At 59.3% G+C, this 26,103-nt stretch overlaps 2 protein-coding genes and 1 long non-coding RNA gene across 6 annotated transcripts; 2 read left to right on the forward strand and 1 right to left on the reverse strand.

Annotated features, from left to right (window-relative positions):
• The first annotated feature begins 198 nt into the window (after positions 1 to 198).
• LIPE (lipase E, hormone sensitive type) lies at positions 199 to 16,599 on the forward strand. Of its 3 annotated transcripts, none has more exons than XM_074219365.1 (10): positions 199 to 1,676; positions 7,144 to 7,679; positions 10,748 to 10,838; positions 11,055 to 11,200; positions 11,948 to 12,133; positions 12,517 to 12,811; positions 13,595 to 13,897; positions 14,007 to 14,183; positions 15,309 to 15,727; positions 16,221 to 16,599. In XM_074219365.1, exons 1-10 carry the CDS (start codon positions 413 to 415, stop codon positions 16,572 to 16,574), a joined length of 3,771 nt encoding a protein of 1,256 aa, XP_074075466.1. In that variant the 5' UTR covers positions 199 to 412; the 3' UTR covers positions 16,575 to 16,599. The 3 variants fall into 3 exon arrangements, with proteins under 3 accessions (XP_074075466.1, XP_074075467.1, XP_074075468.1); XM_074219366.1 differs by having other exon boundaries at positions 200 to 1,676; positions 13,595 to 13,822; XM_074219367.1 differs by lacking the exon at positions 199 to 1,676 and adding an exon at positions 6,700 to 6,782.
• LOC141509667 (uncharacterized) lies at positions 10,909 to 25,042 on the reverse strand. Its single transcript, XR_012474688.1, has 3 exons — positions 24,873 to 25,042; positions 11,474 to 11,575; positions 10,909 to 11,289 (listed from the first exon to the last, which is right to left on the reverse strand). It is a non-coding gene; the product is annotated as an uncharacterized LOC141509667 (long non-coding RNA).
• CNFN (cornifelin) lies at positions 22,735 to 25,194 on the forward strand. 2 transcript variants are annotated; one of them, XM_074219368.1, is made up of 5 exons: positions 22,737 to 22,835; positions 23,646 to 23,752; positions 24,337 to 24,447; positions 24,793 to 24,929; positions 25,021 to 25,194. In XM_074219368.1, exons 2-5 carry the CDS (start codon positions 23,716 to 23,718, stop codon positions 25,108 to 25,110), a joined length of 375 nt encoding a protein of 124 aa, XP_074075469.1. In that variant the 5' UTR covers positions 22,737 to 22,835; positions 23,646 to 23,715; the 3' UTR covers positions 25,111 to 25,194. The 2 variants fall into 2 exon arrangements, with proteins under 2 accessions (XP_074075470.1, XP_074075469.1); XM_074219369.1 differs by lacking the exon at positions 23,646 to 23,752 and having other exon boundaries at positions 22,735 to 22,835.
• The last annotated feature ends 909 nt before the right edge of the window (positions 25,195 to 26,103 follow it).

Genomic DNA, 26,103 nt, shown 5'->3' on the forward strand with positions numbered 1-26,103 from the left:
TTTTTCTGGGGGGGGGGGAAGATCTTTGTTCCAAGATCTGGACCCTATCTCCAAAAGACCATGAAAAACAAGGGATAAAGTTGGGATGCCTGCTTTGGGGGGAGGAGGGGGGTCCCCTGAATGAGGAGGAGGCGGGGTCCTGTCTATGACACAAGAGGCTGGGCCCCTCCCCTACCAGGGGAGAGCCAGTGGCACAGGCCCCTCCTTTCCACCCCATTGGAAAGGACAGAAGTGGCATCACTGGGTACAGCAGAAGGGGCCAAGTGTTCAAAACACACACCAACCAGGCTCAAGTGTAGGGAACTGGAGATGCCAGGATGAAGGAAAGCAGGAAGGAAATCAACGGGATGCACAGACATGAGGAACCAGTGAGAGATCTGTGAAGGGAGTGACCTGGGGGAGGGTCAGAGGGATGGAGGCTGGGCTGTCAGTGCCTCCCCTAACAACAGAGGAGCAGGGCTCTGCCTCTGAACAAGGACCTACATCACAGAAGGGGCCTGCCTTCAAGCAGGGACCCGGATTACAGCAAGAAACTTCATTAGAGCAGGAACCTGTCACTAAGAATGAACCTGAGCAGGGCTCAGAGTCTGAACAGACACCAATAGCACAGCTGGGACCTGCCCCTGAGCAGACCCCCCTTACACAGCTGGGGTTGCATGCTCCTGAGCAGACCCTTCTAATACAGCTAGGACCACATGCTCCTGAGCAGACCCCTCTAACACAGCTTGGACCATGTACTCCTGAGCAGATCCCTCTAGCAAGTCTGGGACAACATAACCCTGATCAGACCCCTCTAACACAATTGGGACCACACGCTCCTGAGAAGACCCCTCTAACACAATTGGGACCACACGCTCCTGAGATGACCCCTCTAACACAATTGGGACCACACGCTCCTGAGGAGACCCCTCTAACACAGTTGGGACCACATGCTCCTGAGAAGGCCCCTCTAACACAGTTGGAACCATGTGCTCCTGAGAAGGCTCCTCTATCACGGTTGGGACCTGCCCCTGAACAAAAGCTAACCTTCCAGTTAGGATCACTATCTCATCAAGAATCTGCTTCAGAGAGAGATTCGTCCCCACCATCACAGCAAGGCTACACCTTCAGACAGAAATCCATGATGCATCTAAACCTTAAATCTCTGGAGGACTCAGCCACAGATATGGGATTTCAACAGGACTCAGACTCGGAGAATGAATTCACAACCCAACTCCGGGCTGGAGCAGAGGTAAAGGTATCACAGCCCGAAGCTGCCTCAGAGAGCAAGCTTCCAGTCCAACCGAGGCCCGAGTCAAGACAGGAGCACATAATACAGCTGGAATCCCCCAGGTACCTGGGATCCAAGACAAAACAGGAATCGAGCTTTGAGCAAGGACTGGCATCCCGGCAGGCCTCTCCCTTTGTTGCATGGCCCCAAGAAGTGACCCTAGAGCAGCAACAGGCCACGGTGGAGCTAGAAGCTGGCTCGGAGAAGAGGCTGTTCATGTCCCAGTCTTCACCAGGGCAGTCGCTTGTCACAGAGAAGGAGAGCGAGACCCCGGACAGCACAGCCAAGGAGGATCCTCCTTCCCAACAGAACTATATCCCCCATAAGGCGGTATCAGCAATAGAGGGAACCTTGGACTCTGACGGGAAGATGCACATCAATCAGGACGGGGTTCCTAAGGATACAGGTGAGTCTTTAAAGGAAATGGGGGAGAGGGGAGGGGGGCAGTTATTGGTCTAGGTCATCCCCCAAGCCCCAACCTCAGAGAATCCCAGAGCTCGGGGCTGGTGGTCTGAGGGCTGGCTCCGGTCTCTTGCCGCCTGCCTGGGCAGAGTCACCTCTTGGACTGGGTCTGTAATTCCTTATGTATCATAAAGGAGGGGTGCTGGCCTGGATGTAGCCCCCAAGGCCCCTTTCACCTCTTCCCCACCTATGATCCTGTGACTGATGGGAAGGGGGAGGGATGGAGGAGAGGGAAGTCACAGCCGCTTGGCCCGGGACTCGGGGGCTGGCCCGGGACTCGGGGGGCTGGCCCGGGACTCGGGGGGCTGGCCCGGGACTCGGGGGGCTGGCCCGGGACTCGGGGGGCTGGCCCGGGACTCGGGGGGCTGGCCCGCCTGTGCAAGCCTGGTGGCCCCCGGACCCAGCAGATGCAGGGCTCAGCCCCGACCCCCAGTCCCTTTCCGGGGGGGCTCCCACTACAGGCATGTGCGCCCCTCGGGCCAGGACTTAGGACTCGAACCCTGTTCTGGACCACGGAACCCCCTGGGAGGGGGGCGGGGCAGGACTTCCAGTCACGTGGTCCATGGGGCGGTCCGAGCCACGCCCCCACACCTAGGCCACACCCCGCCGGCCCACTCCACCAGTCTCCTTTAGGCCACGCCTTCTCTCGGGCCACACCCCCTCTGACCCCGCCCCGTCCTGAGCCCCGGGCCCGAGGCGGGGGAAGGGAGCCTCGCACTTTCCTCTGCCTTCCCGCCTTTTCCGAACCCCGGTGAAACAGAGCTCCCACGTCACCCATAATGCGCAAGCGCCGCACTCGGTCCCTCCCACTGCCCGGTCAGGAGAGGGCTCCGAGGGCGGGAGGGGGTGAGGAGGGTGTCGCGGTCGGCCCAGCCCACTGGCTTCCTGCTCCCGCGGCCCTTTAAGGGCCTGGGAGGGCGGGGCCCTAGCCACCCAGAGCGGACGCCGATTGGCCCGCGGGGCAGGGGCCGGGCTGTGGCGCGGGGAAGGGATTGGTCCGGCGGCCGGGAACGGCCGAGGACGATGGAGGCGCCGGGGGGAGACCGGGTCTCCGCGATCCAGCCCAGAGCGGGCAGCCGGAGCCGCCTGCGATGGCGGCGAGGCCGGGCCAAAGGTGAGAGGGAGCGGAGCCGGCGCTGGGTCCGAGCGCGGCGGGCAGAGCAGGGCGGTGATCGGCCCCCCGGTGCGCCGCGGACTGCCTCTGTCCCGGGAGGGGGGAGAGCCGGGTGTCCCCAGTGTCCCTGGACGCGCCGTGGGGAGGGGGAGGGGGCAGTGGGACGTACCATGTGGGGGTGCGGACAGGGTGGGCTGTACCATGTACAGCTGATGGGGGGGATGCTAGAGAGGATGCGCGGGGAGACGGGAGAGTGGGGCCCCGCATGAGGGGAAGGCCATGGGTGAGTGGGGTACCCCATGGGAGGGGGATGGAGTGGGGAACAGGTAATGTGGTGTGTACCACTGACCCTGAGAAGGGGATGGGGAGCAGGGTGGGGCGGCCCCCTGTGGTCTGGAGGGGACGCAGCTTGGGTGGGGGCCACCCCCATGGCCCGGGCTGCCTCCGAGGTGGAGAGCAGCAGTGGGGGACCCACCCAGGGAGGACCAGTTAGGACTGGGAACCTCCAGGTGACCCCCGCCTTGACTCGATGAGGGACTAAAGCAAAGTCCCAGCGGCACCAAACGCCCCAGGCAGGACTTGAACCCAAGCCCCTAGGCTTGCAGGTGCAGACTCAGTCCGGCCTCACTTCACAGAAGGGGACACCGAGGCGTGTGGAGTATGTGGGACTGGAACCCAAAGCCTCTGCCCCCCATCCACTTGCTTAACTCACCGCTCTGAAGCTCCATTCTCCCATATGTGAGAGTTCCTAAGATGTCCCAAGAGAAGGGAGAGCTAGCTGATGCACTGGAGGGGGGGCCTGCAGATAACTGAGGAAGCTGGGGTGGGGTGATTCATACACGTGGGAGGAGGAGGAAGGGGTGCCTACCGGAGAGCGCCAGCTCGGAAGGGCCCGCCTGAATGAGCGGTGAGTCCCCGTCCCACCCCCACAGGCTGCCCAGCCCGGCTTGAAGAATGACAGGCCTCACCCAGCCCCTGGCCCAGTGGCCCCAGAGCGCCTCTTCCACCCATCTTGTAGCACAGGGACAGGAACGTCTGGCCCTGGAGCACTCTAAGACCCAAACCTGAAATCATGTGCTCTGGCACTGCCAAGGCAACCAGCCACAGGTCTTGGCACAGGACTAGAATCGACAAATCCAGGAGTTTAGGGATGAATTAAATGTTTGATCAAATATGGATTGATCTTTAAGTCGCATGGCCTGCGAAGGATGTTCTATCCAAACGGCCCTTGGCAGAAAATAAGGTTCCCCGCCCATTATGGTACACACCCAGGCCTCCCACAGCCCCTCCTCCACTGATCCCCGTGTTTCATGGGAGAGCAAGGCTGAGGTGATCCTGTCCCACCTTCTCCATGCAAGGACGGTGTTGAAAGGACCATTCCCCACCCCACCTACTGCCCGGGACAGAATGGAGCTAAGTTTTTCTAGGAATAAGCCCTGAGCTTTCTGGGGACAGCTGTTTTCCTCACTACAAAGTCATCCTTGTCATTTCTCCGAGAACCCCAGGCCTTCCTGGGAATTAAAGACACCCTTCTCCTAATCTGTAGGGAAGGAACTGCCTTGGGGCAGCAAGCACCTGCTCCTTCTGGGGCAGCATCTTCACCTCAGCTCAGTGGGTGGTTCCTAAAATTAGACCTCTAGCAGTCTGGGAAAGAGCCTGCCTTGGGGCGACAAGCACCCCAGCTCATCTGGATCCCCATCCTCACCTCGGCTCAGAGGATGGCTCATCAAAGGAGGAGACCAAATTAGACCGATGACTGTACATTGTGATGCCCACGCCCCCCAGGCAGCCTCAGAACACGGGCCATGCCCTGGTGTTTACCAGCCCTCCCTGAAGCCAGTGAACCATTTTGACTGAGGCATCTCCCTAGCCAAGGCCCTGCCCTCAGGGCCATATCTTACTTTTCTGCACAATTATTAAGCAAGGGGCAGATGGGAGTCCCTTCCCAGACACAGAGACACCAACTCCCACAGCTGCCAGTCCAGGGCCCAGGGCTATATGTATTCAGAGTCCTCTGGCGCTGAGCTCCAAACTGGCCCCTGAGCCCCAGGATTATACCTAATATTCCCTTCTGAGTTGGGGCCCCAAGACCATGCTTGGGAGATCAGACAGTGGGGCCGGATCCACATTGTTCCCCTGGCCCCAGAGCTGCACATTGTCCACACTCACAACTGGGCTAACTGGCTCCACAGCCCACCCCCACCCCCCACCCGGGCCTCACACACTCTCGCTCTTCTTGGGTCCAGGCCCCAAGCCAAGCTCCTCCTTTCCCTCCTTTTTTCCCTGACTTCTTGCATACTTGGTACCCCAGGAGACCCTCTTCTGGCTGCAGGCCTCCCCTTAGTCCTCATCCCACCCCCTTACCCCCTCTAAGCCTTCTGGGACAGATAGGATCAGAGACTCCATGACCTACCTCGCCCTACCCCCAGGCCCTGCTCAGGCTTTCTCAGGGACAAAGTCTAAGACATCTATTCCTTTAGAGGGCAAAGGGACAAAGCTGGCCCTGTGTGGGCTGTTGGCTCCCCCCAATTTGGGGCCCAGCCCTCCCCTCCCTTGCCTTCACTCATTTCTGAGCATCTGAGTTGGAAGGAGGATGAGAATCCCTCCTTTGGGGCCTGCCCTTGGCAGAAGGGAGTTCACATTGCTTTTTCTGCCCTCCCCCTGATGCCCATGCCCCCTGTCCCCATTCCTGTCTGTGTCTCGATCTCCAGACCTCTGGCCCAGCATGGACCCATTCCAAGTTTGCTGCCCTAGTACTAGCTAGGGCCCTGTGCCCCAATCCTCCAGTGGGCACATGCCCCAAGGCACAGCAGCCTCTGCTCTCACTCCCCTCTAACCCAACGTCTGACTGTCCCTGGCAGCCCGTATGGCCCGGACTGCTCCCTGTCCATTCTCCCCAGCCCAGTAGTCACCAAACAGGTCTGTCCCCAGCGTTGGATGCCAGACCTCGTGCCTTCCCCCTCGGCCCCTGCCCCCTGCTTGCTGGCTACAGGACCTGCTGCTAATCAGCTTTTGTTCTTGAAGCTGGGGGTGGGGGGAGAGATGAGGCACACCCCCAGCTGGGTCACCCAGTGCCAGGCAGGCCCCAGCTCTCGACCTGAATGGTCCTCTGTTAGTCACCCCTCAGGCTCAGTGGCCCCTCTGGAAAGTTGGGGTGATCATCCCAGCCCCCCCATGACCAATGGTTTTGGCTCCAGACTCCTAGTCACATAACAGAATCCACTTCTCAGTGATCCACTTTCTCTCTGGAACCTCACTTTCCTTTTCTGTTAAAATGAAGGGGGGGGATGGTTTGGAGGGGATCTGTGAGGTTGTTCCTAGTTGTTAGCCCTCCCTGGGAGATGGAGGCCAAGGATCACGCCCGGCTCCACCTGGGAGGCAGGAGCTAGAGGCTTCCGTGACTCTTGGGGGCCAGACTAGACCCCTGAGCAGCCACGGGGTGCAGAGACTGAAATCCCCCAGGGGTCATCCCAGACTGAGGGGATGGGAAGGGGTGCCTGGGCTCTGGGCCTGGGGACAGGGGCAGGGGTTAGAATCAAGGGAGGGGAGGCCAGATGTGCCAGGCCCTGGGCAAAGGGCTGGGGAACCCCCGGACTGATGGGGGAGATGACAGCAAAGAAGCTGGAGATGCCAGAGCCCGAAGATGGTCTGTGCTCAGTTGAGGAGAGGGAGGGGCTTCCTGGAGAGGTGGGAGTTGGGCCAGAAGGAAGAGATGAGGACGGGCCTGGGGAGGGGGCCCCGAGGTGGCTGACATCATGTGCTTCTCCCCCTGCCAGCGGCAGCGGCTGGGGGCGGGCCCTGGGCCGGACCCGGGGGGGTGGAGCCTGCCCAGGCAGGTCTTATAGAGGAGCTTTCTGGGCAGGCGGGTAGAGGCAGCGCCCCCAGGGCCAGGGCTGGTTCTGGAGATGCTGGGGCTGATCAGGGGAAGGAAAGGGGGTGAGTGTGTGGTCGGGGCCCTCGGGAGAGAGGGCAGAGGGGGCTCTGGGGTGGGGCTGTGGCTGTCAAGGTGGGGAGTCACACTGGGGCCTGGAGCCTGATGCCTGAGTCCCTGCAGGGAGAGGCCTGGAAGGGGCAGGCACTCCGGTCCTGGGAGGGAGACCTAGACACGGAATGCTCAGAGGGAGAAGGGACTCCTCCCTGGGTCCTGGGAAGGACGGGCGTCAGAAGCCGGAAGATGGAGGGGGGGCTCTGGGCTGGTGAGGGGGAGCAAAGGGGGCTTGGCCCGAGGGCAGATCCCCGGGTTCCCAGGACCCTGAGGGAGGGCATCACCCAGCCACCATCCTGTCTTCCTTCCCAGCCTCGCGCCTGACCCACAACATGGACCTGAGAGCCATGACGCAGTCGCTGGTGGCTATCTCAGAGGACAACGCTACCTATTTTGCCAGCCAGGGCCCAGGGGAGACTGCCCGCCGCCTCTCGGGAACCTTCACCGGGATACGGGAGCAGGCATTGGGGCTGGAGCCGGCCCTGGGCCAGCTGCTGGGCGTAGCCCATCTCTTTGACCTAGACCCCGAGACACCCGCCAACGGCTACCGTAGCCTGGTCCACACAGCCCGCTGCTGCCTGGCCCACCTGCTCCACAAGGCCCGTTACGTGGCCACCAACCGCAAGAGCATCTTCTTCCGCGCCGGACACAACCTGGCTGAGCTGGAGGCCTACCTGGCGGCCCTGACGCAACTGCGCGCCCTGGCCTACTACGCCCAGCGTCTGCTGGCCACCAACCGGCCAGGCGGCCTCTTCTTTGAGGGCGATGGGGGACTCAGTGCTGACTTCCTCAAAGAGTATGGAACACTCCATAAAGGTTGCTTCTATGGCCGCTGCTTGGGCTTCCAGGTGAGGGGCCGGGTTGGGGCGGTGGGGGGTTGCAGGACACCCCCTTCTCTGAAGCCTGCTCCTCATGGGGCACATGGGGAAGAGCCAGAGATCAGAGACTGTTGGAGCCTGAGGGCACCTTGGAACCCAGACCTGAGGCTGCCGGGGCTGAGAGAGCCCTAGATTAGAAAATGGGGTGTGGGGTGTCAGAAGTAGAAGTTCGAGAGCCCTTAAAAGGAGAGGAAGTAGAGGCCCAGTGAGGGGGCCGGCCTCCCCAAGGGCACAGGAAGGCAGGGGCAGAGCCTTGAAGCGTGGCCACACTGCCTTCTCCCCCCACCTCCAGAATCCCTCGGCCATCCTGGGCCCAGAATGTGACTGGACTTAGCACACCTGCCCAGGGAGGCTTCAGAGAGGGGGACAGCTCTGGTCCTTGGGATCGAGCCCACGGCCTTGTCCTCCACCCTTCCCCCACCAAAAAGAATCATAATGTCAGCAGATGTTTACCTAATACCCAGCACATGGTCTGGATGGTTCCCTGTGCTCATAAATACCCGGCTCTGACCTTGGGGTCCCCCCCCCCCCAGGAATCCCCTGGCAGGCCCACTGACCTTTCTCCCACTGGGCCAGGAACCTCAGTGGGCGGCTCAACCGGACCTGCGGGGGCTTGGGAAGGGAGAGGGTCAGTACGGGGAGATGGGCTGCCCACCCCCAGCCACAGATGGCCCCCCTCAGCCTGCAGTCACTCTGTCTCCCCTAGTCACTCCCACCTTCGGGTCTCTCCCCATCTGACTCCCTAACTCTCTTAAAAGATGTAAGAGTCTGTCCATCGGGGGGGGGGGGCACAGACACCAGTGGCAGGGGACAAGGCCAAGGATGAGGGGGCAGGATGGGGCACCAGAAGACCCACACTCTCACTCTGGCCCCCAGAGCCCCCCCCCGACTCTCCATCCTTCCCTCCTTAGCTCCTTATCTCATCTCCTCGCCCTTCCCCATCTCAGCTTCCCAGGGCTGGAATTTCAGTGCTGGCAGGGATGTGGTGGCCAGCCGCTGGCCCTAACACTCACCACGGGGAGGCTCCCCCGACATCTGACCTGGCGGAGCCGCCCCTGGCTTCCTCCCATTGTCCCCGGCTCCCCTCCAGAGCCAGTGTCTCCCATGGCCCTTGAAGGGTCCCAGCCTCTCTGGGGCAGACACAGAGCCCCCGGTCTCCAGTCGGGTGACAGCAAAACAGAATGTGAAATAAGGGAGCTGGGGGGCACTGGGCAGGGTTGCTTGGAGGAGGAGGGAGGAATCTGTCTGCAGAGAAGCAGAGGAGGAGCTCTGCAAGTGCACAAGCCTAGGGGCACTGGAGCAGGGAGCAGGCCCCTAGAATGCCACCCCAGGAGGGGCCAAGGCCTGCCCCTAGCACAAGTGCCAAGGAGACCGAGGCTAGGCCTGGGTGCCCCTGGAGGCCTGTAAGCCACCCGGGCCTCATCCTGGCAGCCCTCGGGGGTGATTGTGCAAGGAGAAGGAGCTAGCTGCCAAGAACTGAAGCAAAGTGCCCAAATGATAGGCAACTAGGTGGCTCAGGCAAGAGGGCACGAAACCCACCAGCAGCAGGAAGACCCGAGTTCAAATGTGACCTTGGACACTGGCCACGTGATCCCGAGTGGGTCACCTCCCTCTGTATGCCTCAGTTTCCCTCTCTGTCAAAGGAGCTGGAGAAGAGAATGCCAACTACCACTCCAATATCTCTGCCAAGAAAATCCCAACTAGGGTCTGATAGCCCCCCACTCTCCCAGAGGCCTGGCTTCACTGGCCCCCACAGGGTCCTAGGGGTGCCCCAAGTGGTTGGAGGGATGTTATCAGCTGGACCCCACTCTGGGGTGGCCAGTTACCTCCTAGTAGCCTTAATCTCCTTGCCTGGTGCCCCAGGAGCCAAAGCACACTCATTAGCTTTCACCCACAGGATGTATGTACCCCTGACCTGCCAAAGCTTGGTCTTCCTGAGTCTTTGCTGAATCCAGCCTCACTGCCAGCCTTCTCTGGGGGTGCCCCCCCAGTCATGGTGGCACCACTCCCTGGCCCCTCCAGAGCTCCCCAGGGTATGGCCACCTCTGGTGCTCCATCACCTGAGAGCAGGAAAGACTAGAAGAGACCCGGGGTGGTCTGGCCCTGCAGTGGCTCCATGGGGGAGCACTGGGCCCACTGTGGCCATGCCACCAGACCACTGAACTGCCCAGCTCCCTAAAAGAGCACAACAACCCCGGGTGGCAAGCACACCTATGATCCTCCTCTGACAGATGAGGAAACTGGGGCAAACAGGGAGAAGTGACCTGCCCAGAGGCCAGATTTGACCTCCCGTGGTCCTGACTCCAGCCCAGTTGGGGGCCTGCAAAGCCAGACTGGCGTCAGGCCTGGGGAACAGCTGAGCTCAGGACACAAAGCTGGGACGTCGCAAAGCTAAGGGACATTGGTCATGCATCAGGGGCAGCATTTGAACTCAAGATTTCCCTGCACAGATGGCATCCTGCCCTCTCCTCCAGAGGGTGTCTGAGCCCCTTGCTCTCCAGTCATCCTCACCTCCACCCTCTTCCCCACCCCCCAGGTCACCAGTCTTCTCCAGCTTCATGTAGCCCCGCCTGGGGTGAGGGTCTCTTCACTTCTATCACAGCAGCCTCCTGGGTGGTCCCCCCCACCTCTGATGGTCACTCCTCTCCTCCATAAACTTTGTGGCTTCCTATTCCCTCTGGACCCAAAGATGACCAAGTAAGGCCTCCCAGGGGTGGACGGTGCCCTCATCACAGGTGCCAAGGTCCAACCAGAGCTGCCCGCTCCCACCTGGCACTTGTGTCCTAGCCAGAAACACTTGAAGATTTGTTGACCGATCCTAGCACAGCTCTTGGTTAGGCTTCCTCCTCCTCTGAGGAAAGGTCACTTGGCATCGAATTTGAATTAAGGGAAGCCCCCAGAGGGCAGCTTCAGAGCCGGAGCTCCTAGTCCCCACTTTCTCTAGAGGAGCCGGCACTCTCTCTCTGGCTCATCCTGCCCCCCATCTGCACCTGCCCCTGGGACCATCTGTAACTCTCTGTATCTCCTTCCCTCCCCAGTTCACTCCAGCCATCCGACCTTTCCTGCAAACCATCTCCATCGGGCTGGTCTCCTTTGGGGAGCACTACAAACGCAATGAATCAGGGATTGGTGAGTTCCCCCCAAGATGCCCATGTTCCCCTAGCCCCGGGCTCCCCCTGGTCTCCCTGCTGCTCACTTCTCTCTCCCCTCTTGTCCCCTCCCCTTCCCCCTAACCTAAGCTGCACAGAGGGAGCTGTCCCTGCCTGTGGTAAGTCTGGGGCACCGGAGGGCAGGGGCCCAGACCCCGGGGCCCTTGCCAAGTGCCCCGACCTCTGCCTTTCCCAGGTGTGGCTGCCAGCTCCCTCTTCACCGGAGGCCGCTTTGCTATCGACCCGGAGCTACGAGGGGCTGAGTTTGAAAGGATCACCCAGAATCTGGACGTGCATTTCTGGAAGGCCTTCTGGAACGTAACGGAAATCGAGGTCCTGTCGGTGAGTGCAGCAGGACAGGGGCCAGGTTGGCCTGGCAGGAGAAGGCTGGGGAGACAGACCACCTCCGTTCTCAGGCTCCATTTCCCCATCTGTAATATGAAAACATGAGAGGCTTGAACTAGAACTAGGCCCCTCCAGACATTCCCCTGTCCTGAGCCCCCCCCCCCCAGCTCTGACACCCCCTTCTTCTAAGAGCCCTTCTGGTTCTGGTTCTGTAATAACTCCCCCCAAGTTTAGCCCTTTCTACTGTTTGATCTCTGGACTCTGCTGTACCTCGCGGTCCGCTCTCCTTGGCTTCCCACTCCATAGGCCTTATGATCTTAGACCCTTCCATGCCCAGGTCCCTTTTGTCTGTACCGCATGGGCCTTTTATTTCTGTTGGAAAGAGGAGGAAATAACCTTGAGAGAAGTGAAGGACTTTAGGGGCAGTGAGGTGGCAGAGCACTAGCCCTGGAGTCAGGAGAACCTGAGTTCAAATCCAGCCTCAGACCCTTAATGCTTACTTAGCTGTGTGACCTTGGACAAGTCACTTAATCCTATTGCTTTGTAAAAAAAAAAGTGAAGGACTTTGGCAAAGCCTCGAACCCAGGTGTCCTTAGTGCCAGCCTAGGCCTCATTCTGAGCCTCCCCTTTGTCGCATCGGGGGAAGTAAGGAGAGGCCTCAGATGGCGTGGCTCACAGGGGAGGCGGGGGGTGGGGGTGGGACAAGACCTGAGCCCTGTCCCTCACTTGCCCCTCTTTCTGCAGTCTCTGGCCAACATGGTGTCAGCCACTGTGCGGGTGTGCCGGGTCCTCAGCTTGCCCCCTCAACCCTTCGAGATACCCCTGGCCAGCAACCCCCAGGTCAACGTCACCATCTCACCCCCGGTGGCCCACACAGGCCCAGGCCCGGTGCTGGTGCGCCTCATCTCATACGACCTTCGAGAGGGCCAGGTGTGGGCCGGGGATCCCGGGTGCCTCTGTGTCCTGCCCCTCTTCCCTACCACCCTCGGTCTCCCATCCCCTCCCCACCATCCCATGTCTCCTCCCCACCCCAGGACCCATCCCCTAACTTCCCATCATTCAGCCCTCCTTTTCCTGTGTTTTTCCCTATGGACCCCTTGGCCCCCTCTGCCATCCCTCAACCCCCCCCAGGCCATTGCTCATCCCCATTTCATTCTCCCTCACTCCCCGATATCCTCAGTGATGACATGGGGAGGGGAATAAGCTGGGGCTGGGGGTAATTAGGGGAAAGAGGGGCCAGTCCCAAGGCTGAGATTTAAATGGGGAAGGTGGGGAGCAGGGAGCCGACTTCCCTTTATCCACCCTCCCCCAAGGACAGCGAGGAACTGAACCTGCTAGCCCGGTCTGAGGGCCCCCGGACCCTGGACCTGCGGCCCCGCACCCATCATGCCCCGCGCTCCAAGTCCCTGGTCATTCACATCCACGGCGGTGGCTTTGTGGCGCAGACCTCCAAGTCCCACGAGCCCTACCTCAAGAGCTGGGCCCAGGAGCTGGGGGTGCCTATCCTCTCCATCGACTACTCCCTGGCCCCCGAGGCCCCCTTCCCCCGGGCCCTGGAGGAGTGCTTCTACGCTTATTGTTGGGCTCTCAAAAACTGCCGCCTCCTGGGTGAGCTGCCCTGCGCCTGGAGCCTGCTGCCCCCGGCCCTCCCCTGGGGGGGCCTCCGGCTCAGCTCCCCCAACACCTCACCCCCCCCCACCAGCCACCTCCTCCCTTCCCCCTCATGAACCTGACTCTTCACTGGCTCCAGCCTTTCTGACCTCTGAAGGTCCAACCTCTGGCCTTATCCCCGCCCCAGCTCGCTGTTCTCTTGGGGTCCCTCCTAGTGCATGGAAGAGCAGGAAGGAGGGCAACGGTCCTTCCTTGGACACTCAGTAGCCCCAAGGTCCTAGGTGGGGTCCCCCTCTGAGCCTCAGTTTCATCTGCTCTAGAATGAAGGATCTGCGCCCGACAGTCCCCCCATCTATGAACTTCCGACTTCTCCCCTGAGTCCCCGCCATCGCTGCCCCATTCTCCACCCTTCAGCCTCCTAGGATCTCCTGGGATTTCTTGAGCCAAGGGCCTTCTTGAAGGCTTACCTCCCCTACCTCCCCAAACTCTGACCCCTGACTACCTTCCCCTAGGCTCAGGAAGAAGCCCTGGCTGCCCCCCACCCCCTCCCAGGCCCCTCCCAGGCGGAGCAGGTGACCCCAGGGCTCTGAAGGTTTAGAGCTGGAAGGAGAGCCACAGATAAAGAAACTGAGGACCAGGGAGGGCCTGTCCAGGCCCTGGCCTAAGTGGGACACCAGTCTCCTGACTGGACCCGAGGGTCTTCTCCCACTGGAACATGCTGAGCCCTTGACCTTTCAGGTCCCATAAACAGAATGGTGACCCCTTATCCCTCCCCCCCAGGTTCTACAGGGGAGCGGGTGTGCCTGGCGGGCGACAGCGCCGGCGGCAACCTCTGCTTCACTGTGTCCCTGCGGGCAGCGGCCTATGGTGTGAGGATGCCTGACGGCATCATGGCCGCCTACCCTGCCACCCTGCTGCAGGCCTCGGCCTCGCCATCACGTCTCATGAGCCTCATGGACCCCCTGCTCCCCCTCAGCGTCCTCTCCAAGTGCCTCAGTGCCTATGCCGGTGAGGATGGGAACCAGGTGCCAGGGACAGCAGAAGGGCGGGAGCTGGGGGCCGAGACCCCCTTGGAGAACACAGGTGTGGGCAGTCAGAGGGTGAGACCTCAGGGGAACGAGGATGCCCCCCCACCCCAAAGAGGAAGAACGAAGGCTGAGGGTCCTTTCTCCTTCCTCTGCTCCAACCACAGGCGTAGAGCCCGAGGTCCAAGAAGACCAGGAGCAGCAGGCCCTGGGTGTGATGGGGCTGGTGAAGAGGGACACAGCGGGGCTGCTCAGAGACCTGCGGCTGGGGGCCTCCTCCTGGCTCAACACCTTTCTGGAGCTCGGAGGCCGGCGTCTGACCGAGGGCTCCCCATCGGCGACAGGTGAGGCCGCCAACCCGATCCCATTCTACAGGCCTCTGACCCGAGGCTGGGCGTAGGGGGAAGGGCTCTACACTGGGACACAAGGGCGGTCCCCAATGCTCCCTCACCCTCCCGGGGCAGTCTCTGACGTGCGCTCTGGGTCTGCCGGTCCCAGGACACAATCTGTGCCAGGGTGCCACCAGCTCTGACCCTCTGGGATCTTAGCCTAGGCTGGGACCCTCCCAGCAAGAGAATGAGGGGAGTAACGGCCAATCTGGGGAGTGGGGCTGGGTGATATGGTCCCACCCCTAGGGGCCCGGAGACCTGGAAGACTCGACAGCACTTGGGTCCTGGAGCTCCAGGGAGGTGATGTTGGGAGACCTTGAGGGAATGGACCCATTGTGGGAGGCTGCCCTGTGGAAGAGGGATGGCCCAAGAGTACAAATCCAGGGGCCCAAACCAGACCACCTTGTCCCTGTGGACTCATGTCCTTCCTCCAAGGCGGCGGTGGGAGACCTTGAAGCTCTTATTAGTGTTTCAAGGTTTATGGATGAAAAGGTCAGGGCTGTGCCCGGGCACTGAGAAAGTGGTCAGCAGCTGGATTTGAACTCTGGTCTCCCAAGCCAGCTTGGGGGGGGGGGTGGAGATACGGATCCAGCAGCCTGGAAAGGAGAAGGGAGAGATGAGATAGAAGAGGTTAGAAACTGGGGAGGATGGGAGGGGACTCAGATGGGTGGTAGAGAGAGACTGGACGGATCGGTCAGGGAAGGAGAGGTCCCGAGGTCCGACCTTGGGGAGTCTGATGGAGAGGATGTCGGGGCCAGAGCCCCAGGATAGAGGAGGAAGACGGGGCTCAAGGAGGGCTAGAGAGGGATCAGGGCTGGTCTGGCAGAGCAGAGCGGCTGCCTCCCCAGACTCGGGGGACCCCATATGGAGAACCGGGAAACACCCAGAGGCCGGGCAAGAGTCCCACCCCCTCGTTTGGAGATGAGTAAACGGGCCCAGAGTGGCACACAGTGAATTAGGGCCAAGCTGGGCTCAACCCAGGCCCTAGATGCAGGTTTGAGCCTTGTCAGCAGGGGAGATGCAGTGTGGGGCGAGGGGATGCAGTGGCAGAGAGCTCACCACCTCCCTCCAAACTTCCAGAGACCATGCGCCGGAGTGTGTCAGAGGCTGCTCTGCAGGAGTCCTCCGGCTTCCCCAAGGACTCCCCCAAAAGTTTGACCTTACAAGACCTGAACCTGGTGCGGAGCTCCACCTCCCCAGGCCTCTCCTCATCAGAAGAGACCCTGTCATCGGTCCCTCAGGAGGTGACCTTCTTCCTGCCTTCTTTGGGGTCCTCCGAGGATGAGGTGATGGCAGAGGAAGAGGAGGAGGAAGACAGCCAAGAAAAGAGTCAGGACGACCTGGGCTTCACCTTCCCTGAAGGCTTCCAGCCCCGGCGCTCCAGCCAAGGCAGGGCCACCCTCACCTTGCAGACGTCCCCCATTGTCAAGAACCCCTTCATGTCCCCGCTGCTGGCCCAGGACTCCATGCTCCAGTCCCTGCCACCCATTCACATCGTGGTGAGCTGATGGGGGAGAGAAGTGGGGAAGGGGCTGATGTGGGGGGAAGGGGCGCTGAGGGTAAAACCAAAGGAGGGGGACGAGGTTTAGGGCAGAGAAGCCTTTCCTAATGGCTTTTTCTCCCTCTTCTCCCTCTTCCTCACCTGGCTCCATGGTTCTCCGCCTCCATGTCTGACCTACTGTCCTCCCACTCTGGCGGATGCTGTTTTTACTCTGGCTCTCTGATGTCTGTCCACCCTCTCTCTCCTGGATCCATCCGTTGCTCTCTCCTTTCTTCCTCTCCATGTCTCTCTGTCTCTGTCTCTTTGTCTCTCTCTGTCTGCCTGTCTCTCTCCCCCTCTCTCCTTTTTTCCTTTCCATATCTCTCTCTCTGTCTCTCCTCTGCCCTACCCTTTTCCCCTCCCTCTCTTTCCGGACCTTTCCTTTGCCTATTGGTCCTGTCCCTCCACACAACACCCCCCTCCCCCTGTGGCTTTGTGGACCTCTGATCCAGGCCTGCGCCCTGGATCCTATGCTGGATGACTCAGTGATGTTCGCACGTCGTCTTCGGACCCTTGGGCGCCCCGTGAGCCTGCGAGTGGTGGAGGACCTGCCCCACGGCTTCCTGAGCCTGGCATCCCTGTGCCGCGAGACTCGCCAGGCCACGGCCTTGTGTGTGGAACGCATCCGCCTCATCCTCAATGGGTCGGAGATGCAGACATCCCCCACGCCCACCAAGCCACAGTGGTCCGAGTGGACCAGGACCAAGCATCCTCCTCAGACCCCCGCCTCTGCCATGAGATCACCCCCCAGCCTGCGGCCAGCCCCACCCTCCTGTCTTTCGGGCCTTGGCCCTGCCCACTCCTGACTAAAGGCCTCGCGCTCTCTCTCAATCCATTTTGTTTTGCACTACTATTAAGACTCGTGATAAGAGTGGGGCCCCCTCCCCTCTGTGGGGGCTGATGCCCCCCGGGGCCCACCCAGCACCCCGTGAGACACTCCATGAGTCAGAGTCACAAACCTCAGCACTGGAAGGTGCTCAGAAACCCCAGTCCTCATACATTCCACAGTGGAAGGAACAGTGACGGCGGGTCCAGGGGCCACCTTGGTGACCTTGCATGAGTCCCCCTCAGTTGCCCCCTCAGTCCCATGAGAGTTGGGCAGCACGGACTCTGGGATGTCTCGTGTCAGTGAGTTCAGGCTTCTAGGTCCAGGGCATAGAGCCACAGCTTATGGGACCCCATTTCACAGAGGAGGAAAGGGGACCCAGAGTGGAGCCCCCAGACTCCCAGCCAGTGCCTCTGGGTCTCCGGTTCTCCATGAAGAATGGTCAGCTCACTCCCACCGGGGAGGGAATTCCTTGGGCCCCCCAGGGAGGGAAGGAGGGAGTGCTAACATCCTGTGCCCCCCTACTCCCCCACTCACTGGGAACTCTGAGGGGGGCCACCTAGGCTGCCCCCTCCCAGCCACTGCCTTCTGCTGCTGCTGCTCTGCTCCGTCTTGTAAATAAATGTGTTGAATCCACCTCCGCCCCTCACAGTGACTGGAACCCAAAGGAGAAGGGTTCCCGGGGAGGCCACCAAGGCTCTCCACCAGGGGGTGACTGGCTTGTGGGGTGGCCAGGGTAGGGGGGCTCCAAGACTGGGACCAGAAACCCAGACCCCTGCCTCCTGCAGACATGCCTGGAGGGGGCAGGATCTGGGCCCTAGGCTTTGTGTAGCTGTTTATGTAGCAGGGACAGCTGGGGCTATCCTGATCCCCCCCAGCCCCTGAACCCCAGAGCAGACAGCCAAGGGGAGAGACTGAGTCACAGAAGAGAACCTGAGCACAGCACCAAGGGGAGGGGGCAGCACCCAGGGTGGGCATCGGGTAAACTGAGGAAGGTGATGGTGGCCAACATGGGGTCTCCAGCATCCTTTTCGTACTTTCAGTACCACAAGAATGCTAGGTGTGGGAACTAAGGCTCAGGATGTATGAGGGACCCCCACCTGAGCCAGGGTCTCTAGATCGCTCGAAAGATCCCAAGGGGGTAGAGTTCATGGGTCAGAGAGAAAGGTACTGGCTGAGATGACGGGGACCCCTGCACTGTGGCACCCGGGGCCGTAGTCGGGAGGAGCCCGTGCCTCCCAGGGGCAGGTTCATGACCAGCCTCACCCCATTCCTCGGCTGGCCACCCTGGGTGTGGATCCTCTGCCCTGGCAACAAAGCTTGGGCTTAATTGCCTTCACCACCACCAGTGGGAGCCAAGGGATCAGGAAACCTCTGTCCCTGAGGTCCAGGCTCTGGACTGGGCACTCCAACCAGGCCAGGAGCCTGGAGGTCCAGAGGAGGCACAAGGTAGTCATTAGGTCTGTAAGAGTGCACCTGGGGGGAGGGACCTAGGTCATCACCCCATTAGGAGATAAGGGACTGAGTCATGGGGAGGGGGGTGATGGGGGGTGGAGGGATGCTGAGAGCATCAGGAGTGGACCATCCCCACCTCACCTGCCCTGACTCCAGCTTTGGGAGGGGGCAGGGGCATAGAGTTAGGGGCCCCCCATCCCTTCCTGTATCTCTCTCGTCTCTACCTCTCTGGATCCCTCTATTTCTCTTTCAGCCTTCATCTCTTTCCACATTGCCAGAGACAGAATTTGGGGTCATCTATTTTACAGGTGGAGGGCACTTAACAGCTCCCACTCCAAGCCAGGGTGCAGATCCAGGTGGTCTGGATGCCAACCCTGGGCCCTTTCCCACCCACTGCATTGGGGGGTCTTTCCTCCTCTGGGCCTGGGACAGAGATTGTGACTCTGGGGGGTCCTCTCTACATTAGAGCCATTGTGTCTGTGTTGGGGGTCAGGGAGAAGAGGGAAGGAAGAGATTATGTCTGCGGAAAGAGACCTGGCATGGGAGAGGCCTGGCACAGAAGGCACAAACCCCAAGTCACCCCAGCCCAGCATCCCCTTGCTAGCCACGAGACCCTGAGAGAAGGGAAAGTGCTGGAGCGGATGCTGGCTAAGAAGCCAGTCCTGTGTGGAGAGGGAGATGTGTGAGTGTGTGTGGCCACTCAAGGATTTGGGACTCAATCCATGAGCCCCCCCACCTTGCTCTGGAGGTGGTTTCTGGGGGTCCCTCCCTTCTAGCCTCAGTTTCTCCCTGAGGGAGATGTTGGAAAGGTGGGGCTGGGAGGGAAGGAAGGAGGTATCCAGAGAAACCAAGAAGGGGTGAAGCAGAAGAGATGTCAAACACACACACACAGACACGCTCATGCTCACAGACATACACACACACACACACACACACACACACTCTCACTCACTCACACTTGCTCATACATGCTGCCTCATATACCTGGGCTGCTCTATCTCCTCATCAAGGCTTAGCTCAGGGATCCCTTCTCTCAAGGTGGGGAAATCCTTTTTTTTGGGGGGGCACAATGGCCCTAGAGTCAGAGACCTCAGTTCAAATCCAGCTTCAGACCTTCCTAGCTGTGTGATGCCGGACAAGGCGCTTGCCCTGCTTTGCCTCAGTTTCCTCATCTGTAAAATGAGCTGCAGGACATGGTGAACCTCTGCAGGGCCCTTGCCAAGAAACCCCCAGCTGGGATCGGAAGAGTCAGACAAACTCATCCCAACCTGGAATCATAAATTCTTCTATTGAATCATAAGGAGATTTAGGAGGTTTCCGGTAACTTGTAAAGGCTGAATTCGAATCCAGGTCCTCTGACTCCCTACCAGGTTGTGCCACACGGCCCCTTGTTAGCCCAGAGACAGAGAAGCCTGTGTAGACACAGAAAACCAATGCCTCCGGCAGATACCGGACAGGCAATTATCAAGAGCCCACTCCCCGGAGCCTCTGGGCAGCCGCCCACCCTCAGGGAGCTTCCGTCCTCCACAGAGCAGACCAGAAGGCCCGTCATGGGCACCCCTCCCCACAGCCCCAGACTGATGCAGACACACAATCACACACACAAACCACACATATGTGTTCACATGCATGCAATCACATACCATGCCTACCTGCAGCCATATGCATGACTACATGTGTGCTCACCAACACACACACAGATAAACACCCACATGCAATCAGAGGATTACATACACATTCACAGACGCAATCACACAACCACACAACCTCAGATTCAGATACACGCTCACGACCACACATGATCATCACAGAAACACACAATCACACACTCACACATACATAGAATCACAGACACAATTACACGCATGGTCACACACAAGCACCACACACATTCTCACACACAGAATCACAGACATTCTCACAATCATAAACAACCAAACACCCAATCACAGACACACATGATCACACCCAAACACACGCTCAAAGACACATGCACTCACATACACATACAGTCGGCTCACAGGGCCAGGCACACCTGGGTGGCTCCCATTCCCTGTCTTGGGCGGAGCCAGGAAGAAGCAGCCGGTTTGGGAAGGGAAGGGGGTACTGAGCCACCCCACCTATCCCCGGTCCAGTCGGCTTGGCTCGACCGGTTCCCCGAGGAGAGCCAGCCTGAAGTCACCTCCGTTGGGCAACCCAGGTTCCCCACCTCCCATCCCCCTCCCACTGGGCACCGGGGGCCCAGGCATCTCTTGGGTCCTGGGCTGAGTGCTTAAGTGAGGGCTGGAAGGGCAGGGGGCGGGGCCAGCCCCCCAGTTTTCATGCCGTCTCCCCCTGCCACCTCACCGCTGGGTCAGTCTCGGTTTCCTCACCAGGCCTGAGCCATCTGTGGCTAATGGGTGGCCCCAGGCTATGCCGGGCAGAGGTGGGAGGTGAGGGAAGCTGAGAACAGAGCGGTCTCCCTCCACTTGCCCCATCTGAGCTGCCCAGAGCTTGCGCTCAGCAAAGCAGGGCTAGGTGGGGAGGGGGACAGCAGTAGGAGGTCATGGGACCAAGGGGGGGGGGCAAGACCCCATTCATTCAGAGGTGAAGGAAGGGAGACAGCTCCAGAGATGCAGACAGTGAGGCTGAGAATGGGGGGAGGAGGAATGTTGCTGCCCCTCTCTGGACCTCAGTTTCCCTTTTTTGTACAATGAAGGAGTTGAAGTCAAGCTTCTGACCCTGCAGACTGGAGAGATTAAAACTCAGACTTCAGCAGAGACAAATACAACTCTCCGCGGCGGCAGGAGCTTTGCTGAGCCATTCACAACCATCTCAGTTGATGCCCACAACCACCCTGGGTGGTAGATGGGAGGTCCAAAGTTACCTAGAGATCTAGAGATCAGGATACCCCTGGAGAGGGGTGGAGACTGGGGCCCTGGATGCCTGGGTCCCTGAGAAGTGGCTGCCCCACCTAGGCCAGCGACATCACCCCATCCCTGCCCAACCCTGCCTGCCAGGTGACAGCTCCTTTTCCCCAGTGGGTGACTCCCCACTTTTCCGGTGGCTCCAGCATTTCTGGGGGTGACACCCGCTTAAAGGGCCTCACCCTGTCCTGACGCTGCTTCCCTGACTGAGTCACGCCCCCCCCCCCCAGTCTTGCAGAGCTTGTTAGGGTCAGAGGTAAACCTCAAGGAGGGTCCTTGGAGGTACCTAGGTTTCTAGATCCTCCATCTCTTCCCCAGAAAGGACCCTGGTCTTCTCCTCCCTCGGTCACCAACTTCTGGGTTTGGTATTGGAATAGGCTTGTTTATCTCTGGTTTGGAGGTCCTATTCCCCCCCAAAGCCTACAGGGAGAGGTTTCCATAACAAACCCCTCACCTCTGGTCTCCTGCTGCCCCCCCAACTGCATCTGCCATAGTGGATAGGATCAGGAGAGCCAGGGGAGTGTAGGGAACCAGGAGGCAGTTTAAGAGCCCCCCGATACTCTTCCATACCCACCCACATAGCCCTGCTTTCTCTCCTTGCCTCCCTCTTACTGTACCCTGTTTCCCACCTGTGAACAACAGAAAAATTCAGAGACAAGTCTTAGCCCAGATGGAGCAGTGGATAGAGCTCTGGGTCTTAGAATCGAGAAGACTTGGGGTCACATTCAACCTCACATACTTAGGAAATGTGTGACCCTGAGCAAATCACTTCACCCTTGTCTGCCTTAGTTTCCTCAACTGTAAAATAAGAATAATAAGAGCATCCACCTCCCAGAATTGGTGAAAATCAAACGAGAACATATTTGTAAAAGAGCTTAATACAGTGCTGGTATAATAGGTGATTAATAAACGCTTATTCCAACCATCCCCTTCTTTCTTGTATTTCTCCTTGCCCATTCTGCACCTCTTCTTTCTTCTTCTTCTCCTTCTCCTTCTTCCTCCTCCTCTTCTTCCTCATCTCTCTCTCTCTCTCTCTCTCTCTCTCTCTCTCTCTCTCTCTCTCTCTCTCCCTCTGCCCATCCAGCCTCCATCTTCCTCCATCTTGCTCTCTGCACATTGATTTCATTGCCTCTTAGGATCATAAGATTTAGCTCCAGAAGAGCCCTGGGGATCTTTGTGTTCAATCCCATCATATTCACAGGGGGCAACTGAGACTCAAGGAGAGAAAGGGAAATGCTCGATCACATGGGGAGCAACTTTCAGGTTGTGACTGTCCTTGCTTATCTCTTAAGAGTCAATGAGGAGAATACTGAACCTCAAGATCCAGGATTCAATTTCCTAGTCAAGTAGTTAGGAGTTCTAAAAAGCCTCCATTTGTCTCATTCATAAAATGGAGCTAATAGTATATTAACCAGTTAATTTGCAGGGTTGTAATAGGGGGAGCCCTTTGTACATCTTAAAAAAGACTATAAAATCGAGAGGCTATCGTCTTGTCTGTGTGTCTCTATCGCCCCATCTCCTCATCTCTGTCCCTCTGTATCTCAGTCTCCCCATGTTCTCCTCGCATCAGTTTTGACTTCCTTCCAATGCTAGGTCTCAGTCCCTCACCTTAGTGATCCCTAGAACCATCCTGGGACTCCCCCCAGATGAGCTGGCTGGCAGGGATGACCCAGAGGGGCTTGGGGGGAGGGGACTCCCCATCCCAAAACTTCCTTCCCTGTGTGTCATGGGATGGCCCCACCCTTGCAGCCCAGGTTCCCCATAAAAGACCAGTTCAGAATGACAGCACAATCAGAATCAGACTCCAGGTGAAGAGGCCAGAGGCAACCCCAGTGCCACTCATCTTGAAACCCACAGCAACCCTGCCCATTACTCTCCAGGTAGGAAGGAGCCATCCTGGCTGGATAGCCCACTGCCCTGGCATCTGCTTCCCCAGCCTGGCTTCTCTGGCTCCCATGACTCTTTGGGTTTCTCAGGGTCTGGTCTCTCCTTCACCCCTGGCTGGCTGAGATTTTATTGCTAACTTTTCTCTCTCCTTGGCTACCTCTCCCCAGATCCCTCAGGTGACTTTTCTGGGTCTCTTTTCCTGAGTCTCCCGTAGCATCTCTCCATGACTGTCTATCATGTTGACTTTCTAGCTCTGTCTCCCAAATTTGGGGGGAGCCTTTGTCTCTCCCTTATCTCTGGGTATCTCTGCTTCTCCTTTCATTTTCTCTCAGTGGGTGTTTGGGCTACTCTGCCTCCATGTCTTGGTTGGAGCCCTTGGGTGTCTCTGTCTTTAGCTGAGTCTTCCTCAGAGAGTTGGTCTCCCCCTTGGGATATCTGCAGCGCTCTCCATCCTGCAACCCGGAATCTGAGCATCTTTGTCTCTGCAGATTTCTAGGTCTCTGACTGGACTGAGATCTTTCTCCTACTTTTTTCCTGTTGAGCCTCTGGCCAGCCTAGCTCAAGCCTCAGTCTCTCCTTATCTGTCTTCCCTCAGTGAGATTTCAGTCTTGAGGCATGGGGTGGGGGGTGGATTCTCAGGCCCTCCCCCATGGATGAATCTTGCACTAGGCTTCACTGGAGGAAGCGGGAAAGATGAGGGGGGCTCTGACCCGGCCTCTTTCTCCCTCCCCAGAGCCCCCTTGGCCTACCATAGTCCGCCCCCTTACGCCAGTGCCCTTGCCCCTGCCCCACCCCCCACCCAGTCTCCCAGGTGTCCCGGGAATCAAGTACTCAGCGCCTCCTCTCTGCCTCGGCCGCACCGTCTCTTCGAGGATGCAGTTCGAAATGCACGACAACGTGAAGGGCAAAGGTGCGCTCCGCCCAGAGACCCCCCCATCCCACCAGATCCCCGTCCCCTCCCCCTCCCCGGGGCACACGGACACCGCCAAGAAGCTGACCCGGGCCCCCAGATGTGGAGGAGGAACGCCTGCGCTTTCCTTCGGCCCAGATGTGCAAGATGCCCCCCTGACCCCAGATGTGCGAGAAGAGGCCCCCATTTCCCCCAGCCCCCATCCTGTCTCCCGGGAAGGGAGCGTTCCCCTGGAATCCGCCTGCGGGGAATGTCATCAGACACCCTGCCCCCAGACCCGCAAGAGGCACCGGCTCTCCAGATGTGCGGGAGGACCCACGCTCCCCAGCTGCAGAAAGCCAGAGACTGGGAGGGGGAGGGAGACCCCCATGCGGCCCCACCCAGATGTGGCTCCAAATGCGTTTGAGGAGCCCCCTCCTAGATGAGGGTGGTGGCTGCTGTGTGGCTCCCCAGAATCCGTCCCCTTCTCTCCCTTCCAGCTGCCCAGATGTTTCGGGGAGGGAGGGGGAACCGTAGTGAGAGGAAAAGTGCCCAGAGCCCGAAGCCCCCTGGTCTAACCTTGTCTCTTCCCCTGCTCTCCCCAGCCATGTCCTACCCTGTGACCAGTCAGCCCCAAAGCCAGAGCACCTGCTACCAGACTCAACAAAGTGACTGGCACACAGAACTCACCGACTGCTGCAACGATATGCCCGTGTGTGAGTGCCCCCCCCACCCCTCCGCTGTCTACAGGCTCTGCCACCTAGAACTCAGAGGGATGGCAGAGCTGGGAAGGAGCTCAGGCCCCAGAGCGCTGGCAGAACTGAGGACTGGACAGCGTAGATTGTCCCACCTGAGAGGGAGCTCCAAACCTGGACCGCAGAATGGCAGGACTAGGAAGGGCCCTAGAAGGCAATGTCTGATCTAACATCATGCGGTGGGGAGGGAGGGAGGGAGAAAGAAACAGAGACGGAAAGCAGAGAGGCGAGGAGGAAAGGAGAGGCGACGGAGGGGCCGGCGTCCTGGGGGGTCTCTCTCTGACGTGTCCCTCTGCTCCCCTGCAGGTCTGTGCGGCACCTTCGCCCCCTTGTGCCTGGCCTGCCGAATCGCCGATGATTTCGGGGAGTGCTGCTGTGCGCCCTACCTGCCTGGGGGGCTCCATTCCCTCCGTACCGGCATGAGGGAGCGCTACCGCATTTTGGTAGGGAGGCTCGGGGATTCCGGGGAGGGGGCCGGGGCCCCTGGGTCCAGGAGCCCTGCGGCCCCTAAGCTCCCCGCCTCTCCTCCGACAGGGCACCGTCGGAAACGACTGGGCAGCGCTGACCTTCTGCCTGCCCTGCGCGCTCTGCCAGATGGCTCGGGAGCTGAAGATCCGACAGTGAGGCCCCGCCCCAGCCCCTCCTGCCCAGCCCTCCTGCCTCTGCCCTCCCTTCCGCCTCCTCCCCGCCGTCCCCCAATAAAATCGGAACCCCAAAGCTGTGTCCGAGTGGTCTGCGGGGGCTGGCTCAGCCTGGGAGGGAACCGGGGGCCCAAGGCTGAGGAGGTGCCTGGGGGGTCCCTCTCTGCCTTTCTCCCGGTGCTGCCGCACTACCTGGGAGGATGCTGAGACCCGGGGAGGTGCAGAGTCCCCCCACCCCGTCGGCCCATCCAACCTTTGCGGCTCAGAGCCCAGCAGATGCGGTCTGCTCGGCTTTGGAGAACTTGAGGTCGGGTTGAGGGGCAGCCAGTTCCACTGTGGAACTTGGTTTGGGGGGGGTTGGTTTGTTTGGGTTTTGTTTTGTTTTGTTTTGTTTTTGCGAGGCAATAAGGTTAAGTGACTCGCCCAAGGTCACACAGCTAGGTAATTAAGTGTCTGAGGTCGAAGTTGAACTCGGGTCCTCCTGACTCCAGGGCCCGAGCTCTATCCACTGCCCCGCCTCGCTGCCCTGGAACAGCGCTTATCAAAGGCGGTTTCCTGCCCTTTGTGACCAGGGAGCAAGTTTGACTTCCCTGTATGCACAGCCCTTCAAATCCTTGAAGACAGCTGCCTGTGTCTCCTGAGCACCCTCTTCTCCAAGCCAAACATTCCCAGTACCTTCAACCTGCTCTAGTCTGACAGGGAACTCAGGTCCTTCCAACAGCCCAGGAAGATAATTCCCAGAACACTCTCCAGCTAATTAATATCATGGAGATCTGAGTTCAAGTCCAGACTCTGTTACAGTGGCCACAACCTCTGTAGGTTGCCATTCCTCGAGGGTACCTACCTTACAGGGTGCTATGGGACCATCCTGAATGACTGAATTTTTAAAAGCTTTAAATTTAACTAATCATTGTCCTAAGCGTGGAGATATAATTGGGATAAGGAGGTGGGGACATCAGGGGAGCCCCTGATTTAT

This window comes from Macrotis lagotis, chromosome 1 (assembly GCF_037893015.1).
Source record: "Macrotis lagotis isolate mMagLag1 chromosome 1, bilby.v1.9.chrom.fasta, whole genome shotgun sequence".
Classification (NCBI taxonomy): Eukaryota; Metazoa; Chordata; class Mammalia; order Peramelemorphia; family Peramelidae; genus Macrotis; species Macrotis lagotis.